Here is a 22,514-nt window from a genome sequence, read left to right on the forward strand (position 1 = left end):
CAGTAAATTCTGGTAGATGCTGAGTTTCCCAGCAGAGTAGATATGAATTTCTGGAAAATCCAGTTCAGCAGGAAGTCATCCAGCAACCCTAATGAAGCTGAGATGTTTGTGTAAAATTATTACAAGTTATCCATAAAAAAAAAAAAAAAAAAAAAAAAAAAAGAAATGGAACAGTTTAGCCTGTGTAGTTGTCTCTTTAAAAAAATGTATATGACATCTTTTATCCTTGGGGTGCAAGGCATTTCCAGTGGTGGGCTGTGTCACTACATGTGACAGAAGGATGAAGCTACTCAGCCTTTGTTATCTGGAATAACCATGCTTGAGCTTTGAAGAATGCCCACAGTTTCTCCTTTCTGCTCTCTTGACAAGACCTCTCTTGCAATAACAGCCTGCCATTCTGCATGGAGTTAGGAGATTCTATTGAATAGACAGTTTTAAGACCAACACACTGTTATTAGAAAAGCAGACTTAGGAATAGCATTATCTGGCTGTCTTGAGGAACACTATTACAGTTATTTTCCTTCTCCTCAATGTATATCAGTAATAAACAGGAACAGATACTTCTACCACTATGATGGAATAAGAGCTTACAACAGCATGAGCAGAAGTGCTTCTGTCTCTGTCATGCATTCCTTTGTGATTTTGATGATTTCAGCAAACACTGGTGTTTTTTTCTTGTTTTTGTTTGCTATGCACAGAACAGTACATGGGAAAGAGATTCACACCATTAATACAGCAGTGATGGCTTGCTCTTGGAGCATATCCTTACACTGTAGAAAACTCAAAATCCCTGTTGACTTTAATGATGGATGCCATGAGTGCAAAGGCTCAATAGCCTTCCATGCAGTAAGGTCCTTGGGCCATCTCTGCCCTTCATTCTGCCCCAAAACTTCTGTATACCTGTTGCTGATGAGTCATACAAAACAAAAGTGTGCAGGATGTCAGAGAAAGGAGAGAAGGAGCTCAAGATATTAAAAGAATAATTAATATAGCTTTGAGGAGAACACTGTCAAAGAGATTTAGATCGTGTCAATGAGCCATAGCACTGTAAGTATATAAGTATACTTATAACAAATAATCAGATTGAACTGTTGTAGTATATACTTCATTTTTTCTAGTCAAAATAAAATAAAATGCATGTTTTCCCTATGTACTCCTTTATGTTTCTGTACCTGTTTTAGGATTCAAAAAGTGTATTTCTTTGTTTGCTCAGGGGATGCTGATGGAGATCTAATAGCCAGGCTCTGTGGTCAGGCCGCACCATCAGTGCCACTTGTGATAGCTGCACACCAGGTTTGGGTACACTTTGTAAGTGATGAAAACACAGAAGATAAAGGATTCTTGGGCCATTATGTATTTGAAGGTAAATGACTTGACAGACTATTGCCTTTGCTAAGGAAAATGCCATTCATTTGGTGATACTGAAAATTCATACCATGGGATCAGCTCTCAAAGAGATCCTCAGAAGCTCTGTAATTTCTGCAACTATTTATATCCATTTGAAGCAAACATATGCTAGAAATTAGCTTTCAGATTTATTTTCTACTTCTTTGATCCCATTCCCTGAACCACATTTAGTTTTTGCAATGCACTGCAACACTTAGAACAGCTGTCTGCTCTTGGGAATAGGGGCATAACAGGCAATACCAGCCAAGTTTGACTCACTACAAATAGGCCTCCAGACTGCTAGCACGGCTGAGATGTGTTCTGCTTCTTGAACCCTTGCACTCGTTTTGAAATCGACTTAGAGCCATATCAGTGCAAATTACACCACTTTGCCGTTTATGGCCCAGCACAGCTATTCTTTCTGTCACAGCTGAATTTAGCCTTGGGGGTTATCTAGACACACACACAACTTTTTGTTTTGATTATGCTGGCCCAAGAATGGTACCAGTTTGCTTCCTAAGTCTGAGATAAACAAATGGAAGATAAGGCAGAAAAGGCATCTGTGAGTGTTAGTTGCCAAAGGTTTTGCAGAGCTATACTAAGTGTCAGAATAAGTGTGAACTCTCAAGGTCGTTCATCTGTTTACTCAGTGACAAATTAATTCAGTGTTAATTCAGTGACAAAGGTTTTAAAACTTGGGCTTTCCCAATAAATTATTCACCCATGCATGTGCCATCCAAAATCACCTGTATCAGTCTAATTATATTTTAGTACTACTTCAGGGTAAATAATATTCCAGTCACTTCCTTATAGTGTTCAGTGTATTGAAATGTTACTTTCTCTTCTTCAGCCTGTGGTGGTATACAGTCAGACGAAAGGGGATTTATCTCAAGTCCTAATTACCCAGAGCCATATGGCAACCTGAATCACTGCTCCTGGCTGTTGGAAGCCCCTGAAGGTGAAACCATCACTGTGAGTAATAATGCCACGACTGGCAATGTGAAAAAGCACCCTCTGAATTTTGGAGAAGAGATTTGAGATAATTTGGAAAATCAGAAATGTGGAGGAATGAAAAATTTCCCCCTCTTTTATTTATGGAAGAGTGCGAAACAACTAACTTAGGTTGTGCTTTTTGGAAAATAGATTTGTATCTATCTTGACCTCAAAGCCATAGTGCTGATTTCCCCTTCAAAACAATGCCTTTCTATCTGTAGGAAGATAACTCCTTCTATTAGATGTGCATGGATGTGCTCACTGTTGTGAGAATAAATGTGCTTTTGCACTTTTGCAGAAACGCTAGAAGACACTGGAAAGTTAGTTCTGCATCTTAATAGTTACTTGGAAGATAATATGTTACTGGTATAAATTATGTCAGTGGTGTACCCTAATATCTTAATAAATGTAAATACCTCCTGCGATGCTACCTCATTCAGCCACACTGCTGAGACACCAATTTAAGTGCCTTTAAAGCAGTGTTAGACTTCACTCGCTGAACTATTTGACTGATCCTTTGCAGAACAGCTCAAAATTGCAACATTTGAGGTCTAGGTCAGAAAAAAAATCTGAAAAACAATTTTGCCAAAATACATTGCAGATTTTCATGTGTAATGGCTTTAGCTATTTTCCTGTCATGTTTTCTTTGTTTACAACTACAAAGCATCAAAAAAAAGTGCAAACCCAGAGTCCTAATTATTTTGTTGCATGATATTTTGATAACTGACTACAGGTTTGCTCATTTACAGCATGATTTTAGTAGAATGAAAAAGTTTAAATATCCACAAGTTTGTTTAAAGCAGAACTAATCTTAAATTCAAAGGATGGAGTAGCCTTCTACTCAGTGAAGGCAGGCAGACCTTTTCTATTATATGCCACCATCTGGTAAAGTTCCAAACTTGAAAAATTTAGGCTAGATTTGTATTTGGTCTTTGCTCAGGCAGAGCTCTTTTAGAAATGAATAGATGTAAACAGTTACAGAAAGAATTTGTATGTATTTGCTAAACCTTTTCATCACAGAGATTCCAATTCTGGAAGTGGTAGAGGAAAAAACGCGCGCCTTATTGGCCAGGCAGCCATCAGCACACCTCAGTACTGCAACATCAACAAATCAGGAATCTGCTAGGTCAACAATCTATACCTTAAACTGGAAATCCTTCCTGTGTGCATATCAATGGAAGGATAAACAGTTATCAGTAGGGGAGGGAGAAAGCAGCAATACATGCCTTTCCAGCCTAGTTTGTTATGTGATGAGTTCAGACCCACAGGAACCAACCATGCAACTGTTTCTCTCAGACTTAATAGCAACTAGCATTATTTTTAGCAACTGCTAAGTGTTTTGATTCAAAGCAATAGGAGAAAAAAAGCCTTATCTTTCTGCTTATATAACTACTTATACTCCCATAATGAGAAGCTTTGAGAGCAGGAGAGCAGTTCAGTATTTGTATATATTTGAGACTGTTCTGAAGGACGTATTCAACTTCAAACATATGATTAAATCCAAATATTCCCTGTTTTGAACTTGCATGTTTCTGTTTCATTTCAGTCTTCATGATAAGCACCTGCTGTTACTTACAGCAGCAAGAATCCAAGGAAAACTTACAGGAAAGCATAAAGGTGAAGTCTGTCTCAGACTTCTGAGCATAGCCCAGAACTGTTGTACTAGAATGGTCACAGGACCTGACTGGAATTGCTCTAACTCTCCACCAGTGCTAAGTTCTGAACTTCGCTTTTGTCTGTTGCAGCTCAATTTTACAGCCTTCCATGTTGAAAATCATTCACTTTGTAAGTGGGACTCTGTTACTATCCTGAATGGTGGCACTCCTGGGTCTCCTGTCATAGGAAGGTACTGTGGAAACAAATCCCCTGGGATCATTCAGTCAGGCTCCAACAAGCTACTGGTTATCTTTAACTCTGACCACTCAATTCAAGGAGGTGGGTTTTACGCAACATGGACAGCAGAATCTCTAGGTAAGAAAAAAATTACTGTTTTTTTCTTGGTCTAGCACAGCAATACATGATATCTACCCTGCACTTTTCAAGTGCAAGGTGAAACTGGATTCTTCCTCTTTAATTAAGTTTGTATCACAGAACAAAATAAATACCTGTCAACATCTTCAGCGTTCCTGAGAGAAGCTAGTATTAAAATAGTTTTAAGCTCGTGTTTATTAATCTCACACAATAAAAATAAAATCAATTTTGGAAAGATGTGCTTTTTAAGCCTCCTACTGGCAATTTCTTGATCCTGTAAATTGATCTCATGCTCATTATCCTTCCAGCAGTGGTATCTATTGTCAGCAACTGTGAGACATTGATTTCTCAAACATTATTTGTTTCACAATTTGATTTGGTTTAAGCATTTGAAACTGGAAAGGGATCAGTTTCAAAACAGAAGCAGGCAGAAATTCTTAAAGAGCACTTATGACTCAGCAGCCTTAAAACTTCTAACTTTAATGGAGATGTTGGTGTGCATGCAGGACTAAACTGGTACATTTTAAGAAGCTGTCTTCCCCCTGTGGAAGCTAACTGTTGAAAATATAATCTCTTTGAATATAAAAAATAATGAAGGTGATTCACCATCTGCACACTGTCCAGGAGGAGGTGACTAACTGCAAGTCTAGATATGACAATTAGTGGCAGGGAAGAATTCAGTGCATCTTCCTGCCTCAGCACAGAGCACGCAATGCTTTCTCCATGATCACCTCCAGCTGCAGTCCTGGCTGCTGCTGATTAGCTTTCCATCAGTTAATGATCTAATGATCCACACAGGCAGTTAACGTGCCTGAGTTGAATGTTGGTGACTGCCTGATAAAGGGAGTGTATTCTTACACGTAGTAATAATTTGTGCTTGCGTGAGTATACACTGTGCAAGCAGGTTTTGACACTTTTCAGTCTTGTCACTGAGATTTCATGCACAAGGAAGGCCGGCCTCCACTGATACAGTGGACACCAGTGCACACATGCTGTGTGCATAGTCAGTATTCTCTCTGTGAAGATTTCTTTTTTCTTTTGGATACCTTCTTTCCCTTCCTCAACTTTCTTCTTCTTTGTGTACCAAAAAACTCTGGGTTTGCATTCTGGATGTATGAGCAAAACATGCCTTCAAATTCCTACCCCAAACACAATTGCCACGATCTAACACAGAAAAATTAATAATAAAATCTTCCTTTTAAAGCTAATATATATATAATTTTAATTGAGGAAAAGTAAGATTCTTGGCAGTGTACCTGCAAGTGTGTTTTACATTAACCCAGCTTATTATATGTAAGAACATGAGATGCAGCAAAGCCATGATTAGCTATTCCCTTTTATAAACGAATCTGTTAACAATTCTTAAAGGCATGTTTTTTAGCCCTCTCCCTAATCCTACAGAGATACACAGGGCTGCCTGGGCTGGAGGAGATGTCACTGTTTTGCCCTGGGCGAATGGATATAGCCTGAGTAGATTCACATGGGAAACTGGAATATTTTCGTGATATGGGATGAGAAAAACAAGGGATCAGCATAGATTTAAGTTTTTCTTTCCCCAGAGTACTTCTCTAGATTGCTGTCAGTCATTATATGCATACCATGTTGTGCAGGAAGGAACTTGTGCAATTTTGGGAGAAACTCCTTATTAATTTATTTCTGATGTTTACTCTTTATGTAAGCAACATTCACTTCTCGTTGTCAGGGGCACATGGATGGGCCAGAGCAAAAGGATATCAAATGGCAAGGAGAGAGAACTTGTGAAGAAAGTGAAACACAAGGAGATAGCTTCTTGAGTGAAGTTACCTTCCTGCTGCAGGGCTGGGAGAAGGGAAATTAAGGAAAAGATGAATCTGGATGGGCAGTGGGGCTTCTCCTCTCTCAGCCTTGCAGCCACAGAAGCAAGCAGACATTCAGAGAACAGGAAATATTTTTAACATTTCTCTCACTTGTTTCTCATTTCTCTAGGATGTGGTGGGATCATTCATTCAGACAGTGGTATGATCAAATCTCCTCATTGGCCTCAAAACTTTCCCATGAACACCAGATGCACGTGGACCATCATTACGCATGAAAGCAAACACCTGGAGATGATCTTCCACAATAACTTCCAGATCCCATATAGCGATGGAAGCTGCCAGAGCAGTTTTGTGAAGGTAAAATGATTTCTCAGCTCAGCAGAGCAGCGCTTTAAGAAGTCACGATTCCAGAATTCTGTTTTACAGACGTGTTGTGGTTAAAATGTGAAGACAAAAAAAAATAGAGAGAAAATTTAAAGTGGAGTCCTTGTGCCAATACAGTCTATTTCCCATACATTTTGAGAACTGTATATTTCTGATTTCAGCAGCATTTGAGGCTCCTCCTCCAGAAGGGTCCCCTCGCCTTGCATACCGCCGCAGAAATGATAAATATGAGAAAAGTAATACAGCTTCAGAACCAGGAAATAATGAGAAAATGTTGTGAAATGAAAAGGCCTTTTGAATTATTCCAGCGTGTTATAAAGCAGCAATGTGACACAACACTTCTGCAAAACTTGTGAGCCATTTAAACCATACTAATCATTATTTTTCTTATTTCAAACTACAAAGATAGCATTCTTATCTTTCACAGGTTGTCAAGAGCCACTTGTTTTCAAAGCAGTAGAATGGAGTGGACATACTTTGGATTTTTCACAGTGTCACTTTCTTTCTCAGGCATTTGGCATATGTTCAGTGTTTTTGCGCACATTTTCTCTGCAGCAGTACAACTCCCACTTACAATAAAGGTCAAACATAACTTGACAACATGTAGGAAGTCTTGAGCAGCTTCACATCTGATCTACATCTAGAAACTTACAAGCTTCACTTGCACTCATTTCTAAAAGCTGGGGAAAAAAAATAATTTATTTTTTCATAACCTGCTCCACTGACTGATTACTTTTAGTTACATTTTAACTAATATAAAAAGCTTAATATTACTTAGTGAAGGTGCTTTAAATTTGCATATCCAAACTGTTCCAAATAACATGGGAAAAAAAACGTATCAATTGGAGATATTCTCCTAAGAGAAAAGCCTGAAATATTTGGTGGTTGTTCACCTTGAGTTATATGAGTTATTTGAGTTACATGTCTGGATATGAAGAAGTGCTGAGCAGATGTAAGGTTCTCATGTTCATTCTGAGCTGAGCAGCCAAAAAGGAGGAATCCAAAATCAATAGTGACTGTGCAAAATCTTGGACAGGCCATGGTTTATTTATATTAATCCTTTGAGCATTCATTGCCCCTTGCCTCAAACACCTGGCCAGATGAATGAGGTTATTCATATACCTACACTTACAGGCTAAACCTTGGCTAACCCTTTCTAGAATGGTTTCTTAGAGCAATCGCAATTCCATATGGCTGTTCTTTATACACTCAGATTTATTTCAAATATGTTCATTAAAAACTGATTAATTATTTATTTATCTTATGGTCTTGGTATAAAATGCAACTAAACTGGAAAATGCATATATTATTACAGTAAATCTGTGTTGCTTTTTTTTTTTCTTATAGAAGTGTTTGCCAAATAACATCTTGATTCAGGAAATGATTTAAGCACTCAGAAGCTTAAAATATTTATGCCTATGTTTCATTTTATTCATGTGCTGAAGTTCAGTGCTTAAAGTGTGAACATCAAGTACATTTAAATAATTACTCAATGGAGGTTTCACTTAATAACACTTTAAACATGCATATGATTCTTGAATGCATGGTTTGATCAAACTCAAATTAGCTATTTGACACTATTAAAGTTTTAAAAATGAATGTTTTTCTTTTGTGAATGATATTAATTTTAACCCTCTCCATCATTTAATACTAGCCATTGAACAAGTGAATGCAAAATAGCAAAAACTGGAAGAATTTTTGATTAGGAAGACTGGATAGTAAGAATCCAGATTAATGCTACTGTTTCTGTTGAATTTTATTATGAATAATATAATTTTTGCATGTGATAATTCGTTGTATATACTGATATTCATACTGATAGAATGTATGGAGGTGAGTGAGCCAAGACAAAGTTGAGGTAAATGATGATGTGCGTAAAATATTTTTCTCCAGTTCCCAGGACCTGAACTACATTTGCTGTGCTCTTTGTAAAGGGTTAGAGCAGATGACTTCCAGATGCCCTTCGGAAGTCCCTGGAACCAAAATTTTTCTGTGATTCACTCCTTGTCTTTTTGTCTTTTTGTCCCTACTGACTGTAAAGTGAACAGAGATGTTTAGCTCCAATGTAGACATCTAAGTTTTAGTGTGAGATGAATTCTACTTTAAGTCTACAGGAAGAACACTTGTATATGTAATTCCTGGTAATGGGTTTCCACAAGCTACATGGACTGCAAAAACACTGAACTATATCTAACCTGTGCTTGTCAGGTATGGCAAGGAAATCATGAAGAAGAAGCAGCTTTGTTAGCTACAGGATGTGGAACTTCAGCTCCTGACCCTGTTATTTCTCCAAACAACATCATAACTACAGTTTTTCAGTCTCAGGATGCTCCTGGGCAAGGTTTCTCTGCATCTTTCATAAGCAGTAAGTGGCATTTAAGCCAGATGGCTGATTTAAACATTCATTTTGGATTAGTTAATGTGTGTGTATCAAGGCATATCTCTATCCAGTGATGTGTAGAAGCTTCTACCCAGCTTTTGTTCACAAGAACTCCCTTACTATATGCAATGGGAGCACTGTATGCTCCAGTTTGGGGACTCGCCAATGGCCATTCTCATAAGCTGCTCTCAGAAGAGATGATTTCTCAAGATCTGCAATGGCTTTTGCTTTGCTTTGTTATATTTGCAGTTTACATGGTCACTGTTCTTAGGTGGGCCTCTCATTTTTTTCCCCAGAGAATGTGTTTCATGGGGGCTAATCTCGCTGGAGGTGTAGAAGTTGGTACTCAATCACCATCAGCTGTTTGCAGCTTTTCTGTAGGATGCTGCCAAAGGGAACCATTTTCCTTTCACTGGATTCAGATTAGAACAGTGAGAAATTAAGTGTTGGAAGGAAGACACTATTGAAGCATAAATAATTCTGAAATGAAATGGCTTTTCTTTTGCAATGTCTGAGCTAATCTTGTCAGTATCAACTAATAGGGAAGTGTAGCCTCTTAAAGGAGAAAATCGCAGATTTCACAGGCCTGTTTCTAGTCTTATACCAGCAATTTGCTGTGTTGTTCTTTTTTTTAAGACTGTAGCTACGAGCTTAATATAAATAGTGATAATAATAATAAAACATAATAAAATAAAGCTAGAGGCTTAAAATAGAGAGGAGTCCCTAGCAGCATTTCAAAACCATTTTGATCAGAGTGAGCTCCATGAAAATGAACAGTTCTGTGTGCTTGAGAAGTTCTGAGCAGCAAACCTGTGTTGTCTGCATGTACTGCAAAACCACCCAGAGCTGGCCCTACTACAGGCTGGATCCCCCTGGCTGTCAGACATGAAGCATGGGTGCAACCACTTGGGCTAACACAGGCAGTTTCAGAAGAGGCTTCATTGGTGATGTGCCCCAGTAACCATCCCAGCCCCCAGCCAATTCAGCCACACTTGTTTGTACAAAGGGATTTTGAAACGTGCGAGTTCTGTGTCCATAAGAACAGTAGTGTTGTGTTATGGTCACTGGACTGAAGGGCAGCAGCCTGGTCTTATCCACAAGCTGCCAAGAAACTATGGGAGACTGTAGGCAGGAAGGCTCTGTTTCCCCAGAACACACAGTGAGACCTACTTTTCCCATCATAGTCTATACGATTCCCTGGCTTTTTTATCAGCCTCTTAAGGAGACATGAGGTCCTTCTATACATTATTAGTTTTGCTTCTGAAAAACTGAAATGATATTATTACCCAGATTTTAACCATGCTGTATTTATTTCTGTTTGCAGGATGTGGAATAAATTTTACCAGTCCTGCAGGTCGTATTGTCTCTCCTAACTACCCTAGTCAGTATGACAACAACTTGAACTGCAGTTATATCATAGATCGGGGGCCGCAGTCACTGGTGATCCTAGAGTTTGAGACTTTCCACTTGGAAGGTAATTGGTTCTTTGTTATGTATATGTGAACCAGGAAGCATAACTTCTTACTTGAAAACGTTCAAGTCCTTTGTCATGGAAAATCGCTGATGGTTTAATTTCCATTCTGAAAACTATTTACAGGCAAACATTTACACAGAGAGTTTGTGTGGGTTCAGTTTTGTATCAGTGAAGGCATCCAGAAGAGTGAAGATAGAGCTCACATGTATATTTTACAACACTGAAGCAGGGAATTTGCCAGATAGTTAGAATACAAGAGAGATTGTGGCCAATTTGTGTATTTGTTCCTGCCTTTTTTTTTACCATTCATTTTATGATCTTTTTGATCTTTGGCCAGCTGTTTTGCTTTCCAGTGTTTCTGTCTCCCTAACTGATAAAATTTATATAAATATACCTGAGTATAATACAAGGGTGTAAGAGATCTGAAAGTGAAATTAGGTGAAAGACAGCAGTAACTGAAATGCTATAAAAGTTGTTACTCTATACTTGACCATGAACAGAAGTCCCTCTTGAGATTTTTCAAGTCTGATACCATTAGTCAAGAAATAATAGGTATAATACCTGGCCTTACTGGTATGAATGGTCAAACTTTCCCAACTTTGACAGGAACAGGTTTTCATGGGTGGAAATGTCATGAAAATGTAGAGTATGTCCAAATTATTCGAATGGCATCACATATTTTGAGGCAATCTTAATCTGATTCCGTTGAAGTCAACTTGACAGAGAAAATTTTGTGTAATTTGTTACTGAACTGACATGCATACTTTTTCTTCAAACCAAATCACAAAGTTAAGAAATAGATTCATTTAATTTTATTTTTAAGTTTTCAAACTGGCTTGGACCTAAAAAAATATTAAAGATACTCTATTTCTTGCTGGGCAATTTGACCTTTTATTGTTGTAAGCTTCCTTAGGCCACATGAAATAGAAGTTTTAAGTCACATGAAAGGAAAGAACTTTGGTTGTCAGCTAAAGGACAGCTGGTTATAACAGGGGAAGTATGGCACTTTCCATTGTAGTTATATGTTACTTATTAATCTTCTTCAGAATCTTTTAAGCAAGGAGAAAAAAAAAAAAACATAGGAAAGAGAAATTGCATGAGTTTAAATGGAAAAGAATATTGAAGATGCCATCTTGCAAACTATCATGCAGAAGTGAATATGCGTACAGCGGTCCCACTGAATCTGCTTAGCATGTGCCTCAGGGTTTTCAGCATGAACTCCCTCAGTTCTTTCACAAAGGCAGGACAATGTCTGGCAGCTTTTGTTAAAAATGTTTCCAGTTATTCTGTGTGTATGGAATCATTGCACCTGCTGAGATTTTTGCTGAGTGTGGCCTTTAAAATTTTCACTATACTAGTACAGATGTTCTGGAGTGGAGTTTTAAAGTTTAGTTGCATTTCCAGTTGTTTTACTTTACTGCCTACTTGACCTTTAATAAGAAATCCAATATCCAATTGTTTCTATTTTATTTTATTTGTTATGGTTGTTTAGTAATGGAATTATTTTATCCATCTAAAATAATGCCTGTAAGGCATTCATATCTCATTGACTTAACTGGTTGAGATATTGTTTCAGACAATTAGAAGGCAGGAGGTAATTGGCCATAGTGCAGTGACAGATTGAATGACTTCATGGTTTAGTCACAGATTTCTGCTGTAGAGTGGTTATATTTTCAGTTACAAAGAGGGGCCTGTTCTCATTTAAAAGAATGACTCTAAATGAGGCCACTAACCTACAGCAGTGATACTGTGACAGTATCTGGGACCTAATGAACGTGACGTGCATGTGTTTGAATATATATTAAATACTAAATATAGCAAGTAATAACTTGGAATGAAAGAGAACTGGAGAAAACTGCATTTGCTGATTTTTGTGTTCAAAATGTAATCTAAATTGCCTACTTTTTGGTAGGCAGGAAATATATTTTTTTCTGACCTTGATATTTTGAAAATAGACATCGAGTTTAGATTTATCATTTAGATTTACTTCCACAGCGAAGTGCAAAAAATCATGCTTTAAACTCAAGGACAAATATGTTGTACAGGTGAATTGAATTCCCTTCTGAATGACTCTCTTAACCCACTGACTATTCCAGGCAGCTGTAGAGAGTAGCTCATACAAGACATGTAAGATTTATTCATCAAAACGTAAGCAAGATTAACCCTGTGAAATGAGTTTGACTCTAATTTCCTTGCAGCCTGAAAATGTCTTTTTGTACAGTCACAAAACCTCTCTTTCAATTTGCTACTCTGTGAAGCTGAACAGGTGGCTCTTTGCTTTTAAACTTCCTACATTTTTGTGTTTGGTTGTTTTACAGAACAAAGACAAAAACAAAACCAAATTGGAGGGAATTTGTTTTCTCAGTATCATTTCTGTAACAGCAATAATAATAATAATAATAATAATCTGTCCTTGAATAATCTTGAATCTGTCCTTACACCTTGGATCAAAAGTCTACTCAAACCTCATATATTAGAGTTAGGCATAAAATCTTATCTATATTTACTTGTATCTAGGAAATAATCACATTCTTCATCATCTTTATTCAGATGATCTTCCCTACAAATTCAGCTTCATTACAGGTAGTGTATTATTAAATGGTTGTGGTTCTCTTCTGTTAAAACATCCAGTATGAGTTCCAGATGTTGGAAAATTAGAAGAAATGGGTGTGGGCCTCCTGCTTTTAAAATTCTGTCATATTTATACTCTGTCCTCACAGTACGGCTGCTTTCTGTTGTTACCATGTCAACATGAAAAATGCTTTAATAACCTATTATTCCCCCCTTCTTTTTTTAACGTGCAGCTGTAATCTTGCTGTCTGAGACAGGGTCACAGCTTCATTGCAGTCTTCTCTATCTGCTTTTGCGGTTGTTAGTGGGTATTTCAGAAAATAGACATTTTGCAATAGATTATTTTGAAAGAGGATATATATGAAACACTTGTAATTGCTTGCTTTTCAAATAGTACCTTGTGCTAAGTATCTGGTTAACATATTGCACTGGAATATATACCTGTGTAATCTTTCTCCTGCATCATTAAATAGTATTTGTGTTACTACAAATCCCACATGCTACAGTTGTTAGTCAAGACCTCATTATTTTAAGTTTTGTGGATATTAAACAAAAAGGGTATACCTTGTCTTAATATGAAATGAAGCAGAACTTATGACTGTAATCAGAAAGATGGGAAAAACACATTGTTATTAGTGATTAAAAAAAATTAGGGGCCTACATGCAGTCAAGGTTTGTGTGCTAGTATTCCATCAAATAGATTATTTTATGCAGTATACTGACACTGGGCTGAAGTTTTTACTGATAAATTCCTGCTAAATAGAAAGGAGAGAACACAAAGCTATATTTCAAAATGTAAGGACAACTGAATTACTTACCATGTGACCTTTGGAAACCAGCATCTGTCAGTGCTGTGAAGTACCAAGAGATGATAAATAGAGGAGAGGTTGACATCAGAAGGCCTCGAAGGCAAATGAGAGCAGAAATTTAAAGAAACACATTCACATCATACCAAGTAATTGATCTTTACAGCAGTATTTGGAAGAAAAATTTAGGTTAGATGTTAGGGGGAAGTTCTTTACTAGGAGAGTGGTTAGGCCCTGGAACGGGCTGCCCAGGGAGGTTGTGGATGCCCCGTCCTTGGACGTGTTTAAGGCCAGGTTGGACGGGGTCCTGGGCAACCTGATCTGAATATGTATGTTGGTGGCCCTGCTAAGCAGGGGGGTTGGAACTACATGATCCTTGGGGTCCCTTCCAACCCGGGTGATTCTGTGATTCTGTGATCTGTGAAATCTTGTCAAAGCTATCAAACAAATGTACAGTAATCGTGACTGAAAATTACTATTTCTTGGTGAGAGTTAGAGGTATGCAGAAGGATAGGAACAAGCGTGTCTAAAAGATAATAGCTAGGCAAGTAACTTAAATTTATTTATTTAAAGAACTAGACAAGAACCGAGAGATCCAGATATTGACGTAGACCTAATTAGAGCAGGTAAAATAATGAGGCTATCCAGAAAGAAGATGTGAGGGAAGACTAGAGGGGAAGAAAGCTTTTCAGAGACAAAAATAAGATTTTAGTCTGAGCAGAAAGAGGCCTGGCGGAGGGAAGTAGAGATATGTAGTCATCAGGATAGAAACAGTAGTTGCATCTGCCATTGGAAATGTAATTATAAAAGCTAATATGGAGATGAAGAGAGGACAGTGGGAGAGGAGATGTCTGACTGAATTCTCACAGATGTATTAGAAGAGAGGAATACTGTAATGCCAGAAGGATGAGCAAAGGCTCTTAGCAGGCAAGCTTTTATGAAGAAAAGCAGAGCTGGCTATGTGAAAAGTGTATGTCATCTCACAGAGGATGTGGGTCTGACATCTGGCTAAGAAAAGATCTCTGGGGACTCGTGAAAAAAGTTCCATTGTAGTATAAGGGACAGAAGTTTCTCTAGAAAAGATCTAAGATAGAATGAGAGTAAAAGAACCCCAGAGAAGAATTGCTGATGTGCTGAATATGGTTAGAGGCTGGAAGTGTGACACAAAGAGATAGGACAGAGGTTGAGCATTATTTGCAGAATAAAACATTGCAGCATGGTGAGAAATTAAGAAAAAAATGTGAGTAAGCAAATAGTGAAAACAAGGTAGAGATCAAACAATCATCGACACTGCCAGGAGTAATAAATCATCAGTGATGTTGGCCTAAACAAGGACGATTCAAGTCCAGAAATCAAACCTCTTGCCCTGTGCCCTGTGTGGTATTACCATCTTAGTCTTTCCAGTCCAGAAACTCAAAGCAACTTGTGATGGACATTGTAGACCTTTGCTTTGCTGAAAAAACATTTATCCTTCATTGCTTTCTCCAAAGACTTTTCGGAAACAGGTCTGAGTTGCTTTCTCAAAGCTTTCCAATTCTCAGATTGCAGTTGTCTCAATTTCATTTTTTCAATTTCTTTGTATTTTAAAATTATGGTGTTTTTTTTAATTATATCACATTATCAAACCTTTTAATAATAGAATGGGATACGAAGAATGTTTTTACTTTGTATTTAATGATGTAATTAGTTGTGTGATGCAGCTAGTTGTTTCCATCTTAGTAGCTCTTATCAGATTTGAACTAGTGCCATATTTCACTTCTGGCATAATTATGAAGGATATTAGAATACATCATCGTCATTTGAGAGCAGAAGAGATTTTAAAACTAAATCTCCAGAGAGGATCTAAAATATATCACACTGCGCTCTCTGTCATTTGTGTGAATCAGAATGATCCCTGATCCCTCCATTCCTGTTTGTCATCCTATTCAATACAAGCCATCCTGATTTCCACAACAGGAAGTAGTGTGTTTTGGCTGAACAACCTGCAGGAATCCTCTGCAACAGTAGGCCCAGCATCTCCTGTTAAATTTAGATAATTCCTGATTAATCCTTTGCAATTAAAGTAACTGTCCCATTGCTGCTAATAGATCACAAAATATCACAACTTCAGTAAGCATGTGACACAACAGCTTCTATTATACTCATAGACAATGAAGAAAAAAAGTAATAAAACACCCCATTGTTGCATAAACATATTAACTGATGGAGTTTTATTTTCAGTAGATGCTCTGTGCTTCTCACAAACAGCATTAATCCAGGTCCTTGCATAACTCATGGATCCTTGTTTGCTCCCATGATACCCAGCTTCTCCAGATCTCACCATACATCCCATAATCTCTGGGTGCCACCACCTCCTCCCCATGCCCATGGCTTCCAACACAGCAGAGAGGTGGTGATGTGACCCTGAGCTCCCAAGGTATGAGTGGCTGGTGCTTGGCAGGTCCCTCCCCGAACCCACAGCCCTTACACAGCTTGGTTGTCTTTGGGGGTGTTCCTGTGGGACTCTTCCTCAGCTACTGAGCTCCATGAAACTTACATTATTAACATGTTTGAGATGAATATGAGTGCAAGTGGTGAGGTGGATAGAAAGTCAGGAAGATGGGGCAAGGAGTTGGACAGGACGGCTCATTCCCCCAGAAAGCTAACTGCAAATGAGAAAATGAAAAGTAGGGGGAAAGATTCCAGGATACTACCTTCCCCACTTCCATTTTTCTTAGTGCTTCTGAATAGACAGCTTTTCACTCCCCTTAATAACTGTACTTGACCTGATCCCTGATTGCTCCTGAAAGTCTTAATTTCTTTTCCTGATGATTGGTCATCTTGAAATCTCCACTGACTGCCACAGTTACAGCATTCAACTGCCAAACTTCCAGATTAAATTTTCTTATTTTTCGGTCTTGTAAAGCAAACTGAAGAATCTGAGTTTGGGTACCCCAAAGTCTGGGGGAATTCAAGAGAGAAAGAAGTCAGAGCCGAAATATGTTAGTATATGGATTATTATTATTATTATTTCATTTTCCCAAATTCTCAATCATATAAAATTCCCTGCATTGAGTAATTCTACATTGGGGAAGATAAAGTGCCAGGTAGTAGGTTGCCTGTACAAAAGGTACATTGTTTTCATCAGCAGAGGGAGTCTCTAATTTCATCAGGTCCTCTCATATCCTCCTAGATGGTGTTCATTCAGTTACAAACTGCCAAGAACTAAAAGGGTTTGAAGCACTGTCCAGATGATGTGATGTGCTGGATAAGATCAATCTGATGTTTTATATACATATGAGGTCCCTTTGCCTTTTTGTCCTTCAGTTTTTCTGCACCTTAAAAATTGACATTCACTTTCTCAGCAAGCAAATGAGGTCTTGGAATGGAAAGTAATAAAAATGTAATTCTTATCCTGTACGAGGTCTATGTACTTGCAGCTCAATAAATCTCAAGGAAAATATGCTAATACTTTTGTGTTGTATCCATGTAGCTCCAGCGCTCTTGAGCAGAATCTGTCTTTATGATGGAGTAAGCATCTTCAGGGGCACCAGGGTTACCCCACACCCTGTCATCACGTTCTGTGGAAGTGAGGTCCCTGAGCCTATCAGTGTCTTTGGGCCTATGCTGCTCAACTTCTACACAGATTCACACGTTGTAGGCTTTGGGTTCCAGGCAAGGTATAGAACAATTGGTAAGTGCCTTACCTTTGGAAATACCTTAAGTGGATATAGGTTATTCATGTGATCCAGGACATATGGGGCTGTTTGTCGTGGACTGATGTTTTATCTCACCATCTTCCTTTCAAGACACTACATAAGGCTAAAAACTGAAACACTTTGCTGGAAAAAAGTAATGTAGGTTGTTGGTCTTATTGTTTCTGTTTTTTAAGATTATGTTTAAGGAGAAACATCACCAGATATTCAATTGAGGCTATTTAAAAGATTCTGTTACATACAGGAGGGTGGTTTTTACTAGAACTACCTTATACAGTGCAGGAGCCAGAAAAGGATTGTTAAATGGAACCAGCTGTATGCCCCAGTTGATGATCTTCTTGCAGAGCCAGTTATCAATGTAAATAAAAATCAGGATCTAGATATATTTTTCTTATGTAAGAAAAATTTTCACCAAACCTTTTTGTCTTTCACATGTGATCTCCTCCTTTTTTTATTAAAGAGGAAATGTGTACTTGAAAAAGAATTTTTCAACTAGTTTAATATTTAGATCTGTAGGAAAATAAATATCACAAGAGATTAAATTTATTTTCAAAATCAATTGTAATATTTTGTAGGTTTAATTTCTAGAGACGCTAGTTTGATTTTTGAAGGTTATTTCATTTTCTGACTGCATAGAAATGGATGAGCTCTTAGCTTTGGTATTTCCCCTAATATATTTCTCATGTTTAAAGCCTCAACAAGAAGCATTAAGTTAAATATGCTGTATAAAATGAATGGCCTGATGCAGCTAAGAAGGAGAGAATGGCACTGAAAGATGACAATGTGCAGTTATTCATGAAAAAGACCTTCATAACACACTCAAGTTAATTGCTGCTATCTGACTTGTGACTTCTGACATTTGAGAAATATGACTGCAGCCTTATAAGCATGTTGCTGTATACAAAGCAGATTCTAGTAATTAACATTCCTCTTCCCTCTAGTAGTATTGTTTGCTGGGGAAAAAAAGAAAGGGAAAAGGCTTCCCCCCTCTAGTGTAGAATAATGCTGATTCTTTATCCTCCTGGCTCCCGTCCTTTATCTGCCAGTGCACCAGGATGCCAGGCGACTGCAGCTGAGGAATTGAAGCTCTGCATCCAGCAGTCCTGTAGGGGGGGCTGCCTTTGTGAGGGTGATAGCCTGGGCAAAGGCAAGTCCTTTGGAACATGAAAAACTGCATGTGTGTGTGGCTTTGGGCTATTTATCAACAGGATGCAGGGAAGCTTTTTTTTTTTTTTTTTTTTTTTCCCTCCAAGTTAAGATTATAAAATAAAGGCTGAAGCTAACAATGGAGATTAGAATTGGTTTTATAACAGTTTTTGTTCCCTCAAACACTGAAGCTGGGAACAAACATTAGCCCACATCCTGGTCTCATTAGCATCTGTGGTGTGAGCCCCTGAGCAGCCAAGCAGTGCCCTCTACTCCCAGCTGCAGTTCCATATGTTCTGAGCACAGCCATCCCTCTCCACTGTGAGCCCCAGCACAAGCCAGGCAGGGACAGTCCCCAGGGTCAGTGACATCTGGAACTATGAGATTTGGGATCCAGCTGGGATTCAGACACTGATTGCTCCTTTCTGTTTCCCCTACAGCTTGTGGTGGCACTTTCAGTGGCTCTGTTGGCGTTATCAGCAGTCCAGCTCATTCAGTTCTGGATTATCACAACGATATGAACTGTTCATACTACATCACGGTTGGAAGTGGAAAAGTAGTGGTCCTCAAGTACGTAATCACAGTTCAGCTTGTCATTAAGGTGACGGGGTGGTGTCTGATTTCAGTTAAAGACAGTAATGATTGACAATTTTCCCTGTCTTTCCATTTCTAAAGGAAATGAGATATATCTACTGAAATCACCTTTTATCAGAATCCCTCCCATCTTTCTCTGTAACTGATACGCAGAACATCACCATAATTGTAGCTTCTCGCTTTGGCTAACAAGAGGACAAAAACATTGTAAAAATACAGCTCACTTAGTTAAGTTCTGTCAGCCTTTGGGAGTTACAAACCTGCTGTGAATTGATGTAAGAAAAATTCAATTTTATTAGAAGGCCAATTCCCCCCTTTTAGCCTAAGTAAAGACATCCAGCCCAAAAGGGTATACTCCTGAGTGGGTGCTGTCCTGCCTAGAATGGACATGGGGTTGCTACAAATTGTTGACATTAAAAAATAAGGTAGGTACATTCTTCTGTCAGGTATATGCTGACTGTGCATTAGGAGGTAATTTCCCAGCTAAGTAGTAGACCCAGGTGGCCTGCACTCAGCCTTCATTTCACATGCCTCTCACGTACTCAAGGAAATTGCAGGGTAAGCAATTTGCAGAAGTGTGAGAGGGCATGTTTACACAGGGGAGCTCTGGTTCTTCATAGAGAGCTGAAGTGTGCTTGTATTGCAAGGGACATAGTGGGTGAGGGTCACTATTTATTTGGAGGTGTTTTGCCATGCAGTTAATAGTTCTGCTTGTTTTTTTGGTTTTTTTTTTGAACAAAAATACCTTTGGTGTCTGTTTATGTCTGGCTTTGGTTGTTGCTATTACTTATGCTTTTCCTCAAGCCCTAAAAAGCCCTTAAAATCCTAAGAACAGGATTAGAAATGAAAACGTCATATCTAATGCTCCAAGTGTATTTTACAGATTCAACACCTTCCAGCTTGAAATATCTCCCTCCTGCTACAAAGATTACGTGGCTGTATATGATGGCTCAGATACTCATGCTCCTCTCCTTGGGAAATTCTGTGGATCAGAACTGCCTCCAAATATTAAAAGCTCCGGTAACCAATTGTTCCTGGTATTTAGTACGGACTTCTCTGGATCAGACAGAGGATGGAAAGCATCGTTCAGGGAGACTTTAGGTAAGGATATTATCAGACTCAGACCTCAACAATCTGCTGGTAAGTGACTTTCTTTGGTGAAGAGCTGTTTTCGGTCTCACTCACTAAACACTGAATGGTACTGGAAGCAGAAAAATGTTTTTGAGCTTGTCAAAATTGAATTAACTAAGCAAGACTAAGATTATAGCAACCTGCATTCCATCCCTGTTTCTTAACTGATTCATTTTATTCTTTGTTAACCTTTTCCTGCCTCTTTGAAGGCACAAGCATTTCTTGAGTGAGTGAAGGTTTAGCAACACCCAAAGACTGCAAATCTGGTAATGCCTGACCACTCTCATTTTTCAGTGTTGAAAGGTTGATGGTGCCCTAAACCTATTCATTTCCTTGCAGTTCACCTCATACACTTCTAACAACTAAACTGTTAAGATCAGTTAAAATTAGGGTTTCCCCCATACACAGCTGTGTTTATCTCAGCTGACTTGGAGGATCAATAGCTGACCCCCACATGAATGGGATCATAATGAGAAGGCACTGGATATTGAATGTTTTGGTGGACATGAGCCAAAGGCTAGATGCCTACCTGTGTGACCAATTACAGGGTACCTGCTTTAGCAGGGGGGTTGGACTCAGAGGTCCCCTGCGATTAATTCCCTTAAAAATGCTTAAGCTCGAAGGTCTATTTTTAAGGTCACGTTTTAAAAGGATTTTTTTTACCTTCTTAAAACATCTGAATTGTTTAAGGATGATAAGCAACAAATGATTATTACAAGTAAATTGATGTCATTTCATCACTTCTAGTTTCTTGTGTAATTAACTCAATGTGTTTGTGATTAGAAAGAAGTAATTGTCTGGTTTAGAAAGCTGGCACTTGGACAGTTCATAATGAAAGGCTTTGTGGTAGGACAAACATAGTCTTCTGCTGAGTCATTGAATCCCCTCCCAGCCCCTAGCCAGCGACTTTCTCACTTCATAGAGTCTGAGAAAGTATTTACAGATAAGAAAAATAACTGGATCTACAGTCTTTGCCAAAAAAAATATTCCCACAGAACCGCATGGTCATTACCGTAATTAACTCTTCTTTTTCATGAATCGCAGTAGTTGCTTCAGTAGTCTTTAAGACCAGTCTTACGGACTTTTATTTTCAGTGACATAATGTTGTTTCATGTGTTGTTGTCTTTAAACTATCAGGCATCCATTGTCAGAAATCTTCCAAAGCCTGGGCTTGTGCTTCCAGAGTGAAATCATCAGGAACTCCCCAGGCTCTTGCTCTTCCTGTTGGCATATAGTCAATTTCTATAGCCTCTGAATTTAGATTTATTTGTATAACTTTTCAGAAATCCTACTTAAGCACACAACAGAAAACAAGTCAGGCTTTCCCAGTCAACATTGTGTCTGATTATTTCCTTAAGCAAGGAGAAGTCTTTTATGAATAAACTTTGACACCTACTAGTCTGTTTTTCAGAGGGACATTTTTGCAGGCTCCCAAGTAAAGGGAATTTGCCAGACTTACTCAGGAGCAATGGATTTGCAAGCTGGAAAAAATGGCCATGTGAAGATGTGGGTTGTGTGACGAAGTGCCTGTAGTGGTGAGATGCTTAATGGTAGGTCTTCTTTCTCCTCTGTGGGAAACAGGCCACACCAACTAAACCACACAGCCTTTAGGAAAGATTCTGACAGTCCCATGCCAGTGTGGGATGGCCAAAAAATAGAAAAGTATGTTATAATAGGAAAAAATGAGTCACAGTCCTACAAACTTTTGCTGTTTGATTTGTCTGGGATATAGATCCAGGAAAATTTGTGACACATCTTTGTACTATGAAATCTGAGATTCTGCTTCAAATAAAAGCAAATAAAACCAAAATAATGAGCACAATATTCTGTAGTTACTCTAGGGAAGCACAACAGGATAACATAATTATTGAACTCTGCTTAGTGTTGTGAGTGATCCTGATTATGCATTGGAAAGAAGCAAGCAGAAACAGTAAACCCATTTGTAGCAAAACAAGCTATTTCCTTTCCTCACAAGCTCTTCCAGTTTCTTCCCTGGTGAGGCTTCTGTCAAGGGTACAGCCAAAATCCAGGGCTAAGCACTGTTCATCTCTTGCAAGTTTTATTACTAAGGAGACATTCTTATAGCCATTAGAGGGGGAGAAATACAGCAGATGAAATAGGAAACTCGAAGAAGTCTAGCAAGATCTATAGTAACCAGGCGTTCAAGGAGTTAAACATGAAAATTGC

At 38.4% G+C, this 22,514-nt stretch overlaps 1 protein-coding gene across 3 annotated transcripts in view; it reads left to right on the plus strand.

Annotated features, from left to right (window-relative positions):
* CUBN (cubilin) overlaps window positions 1–22,514 on the plus strand; it is a 140,177-nt gene that overhangs the window by 104,335 nt on the left and 13,328 nt on the right. For all 3 annotated transcript variants that reach the window (XM_048951451.1, XM_048951450.1, XM_048951452.1), the window contains 9 exons: window positions 1,214–1,363; window positions 2,237–2,358; window positions 4,125–4,350; window positions 6,316–6,503; window positions 8,739–8,895; window positions 10,235–10,384; window positions 17,234–17,434; window positions 19,043–19,172; window positions 20,080–20,297. In XM_048951451.1, coding sequence (XP_048807408.1) covers window positions 1,214–1,363; window positions 2,237–2,358; window positions 4,125–4,350; window positions 6,316–6,503; window positions 8,739–8,895; window positions 10,235–10,384; window positions 17,234–17,434; window positions 19,043–19,172; window positions 20,080–20,297 — 1,542 coding nt within the window. The remainder of the gene's footprint in view (window positions 1–1,213; window positions 1,364–2,236; window positions 2,359–4,124; window positions 4,351–6,315; window positions 6,504–8,738; window positions 8,896–10,234; window positions 10,385–17,233; window positions 17,435–19,042; window positions 19,173–20,079; window positions 20,298–22,514) is intronic.

This window comes from Lagopus muta, chromosome 7 (assembly GCF_023343835.1).
Source record: "Lagopus muta isolate bLagMut1 chromosome 7, bLagMut1 primary, whole genome shotgun sequence".
NCBI lineage: Eukaryota > Metazoa > Chordata > Aves > Galliformes > Phasianidae > Lagopus > Lagopus muta.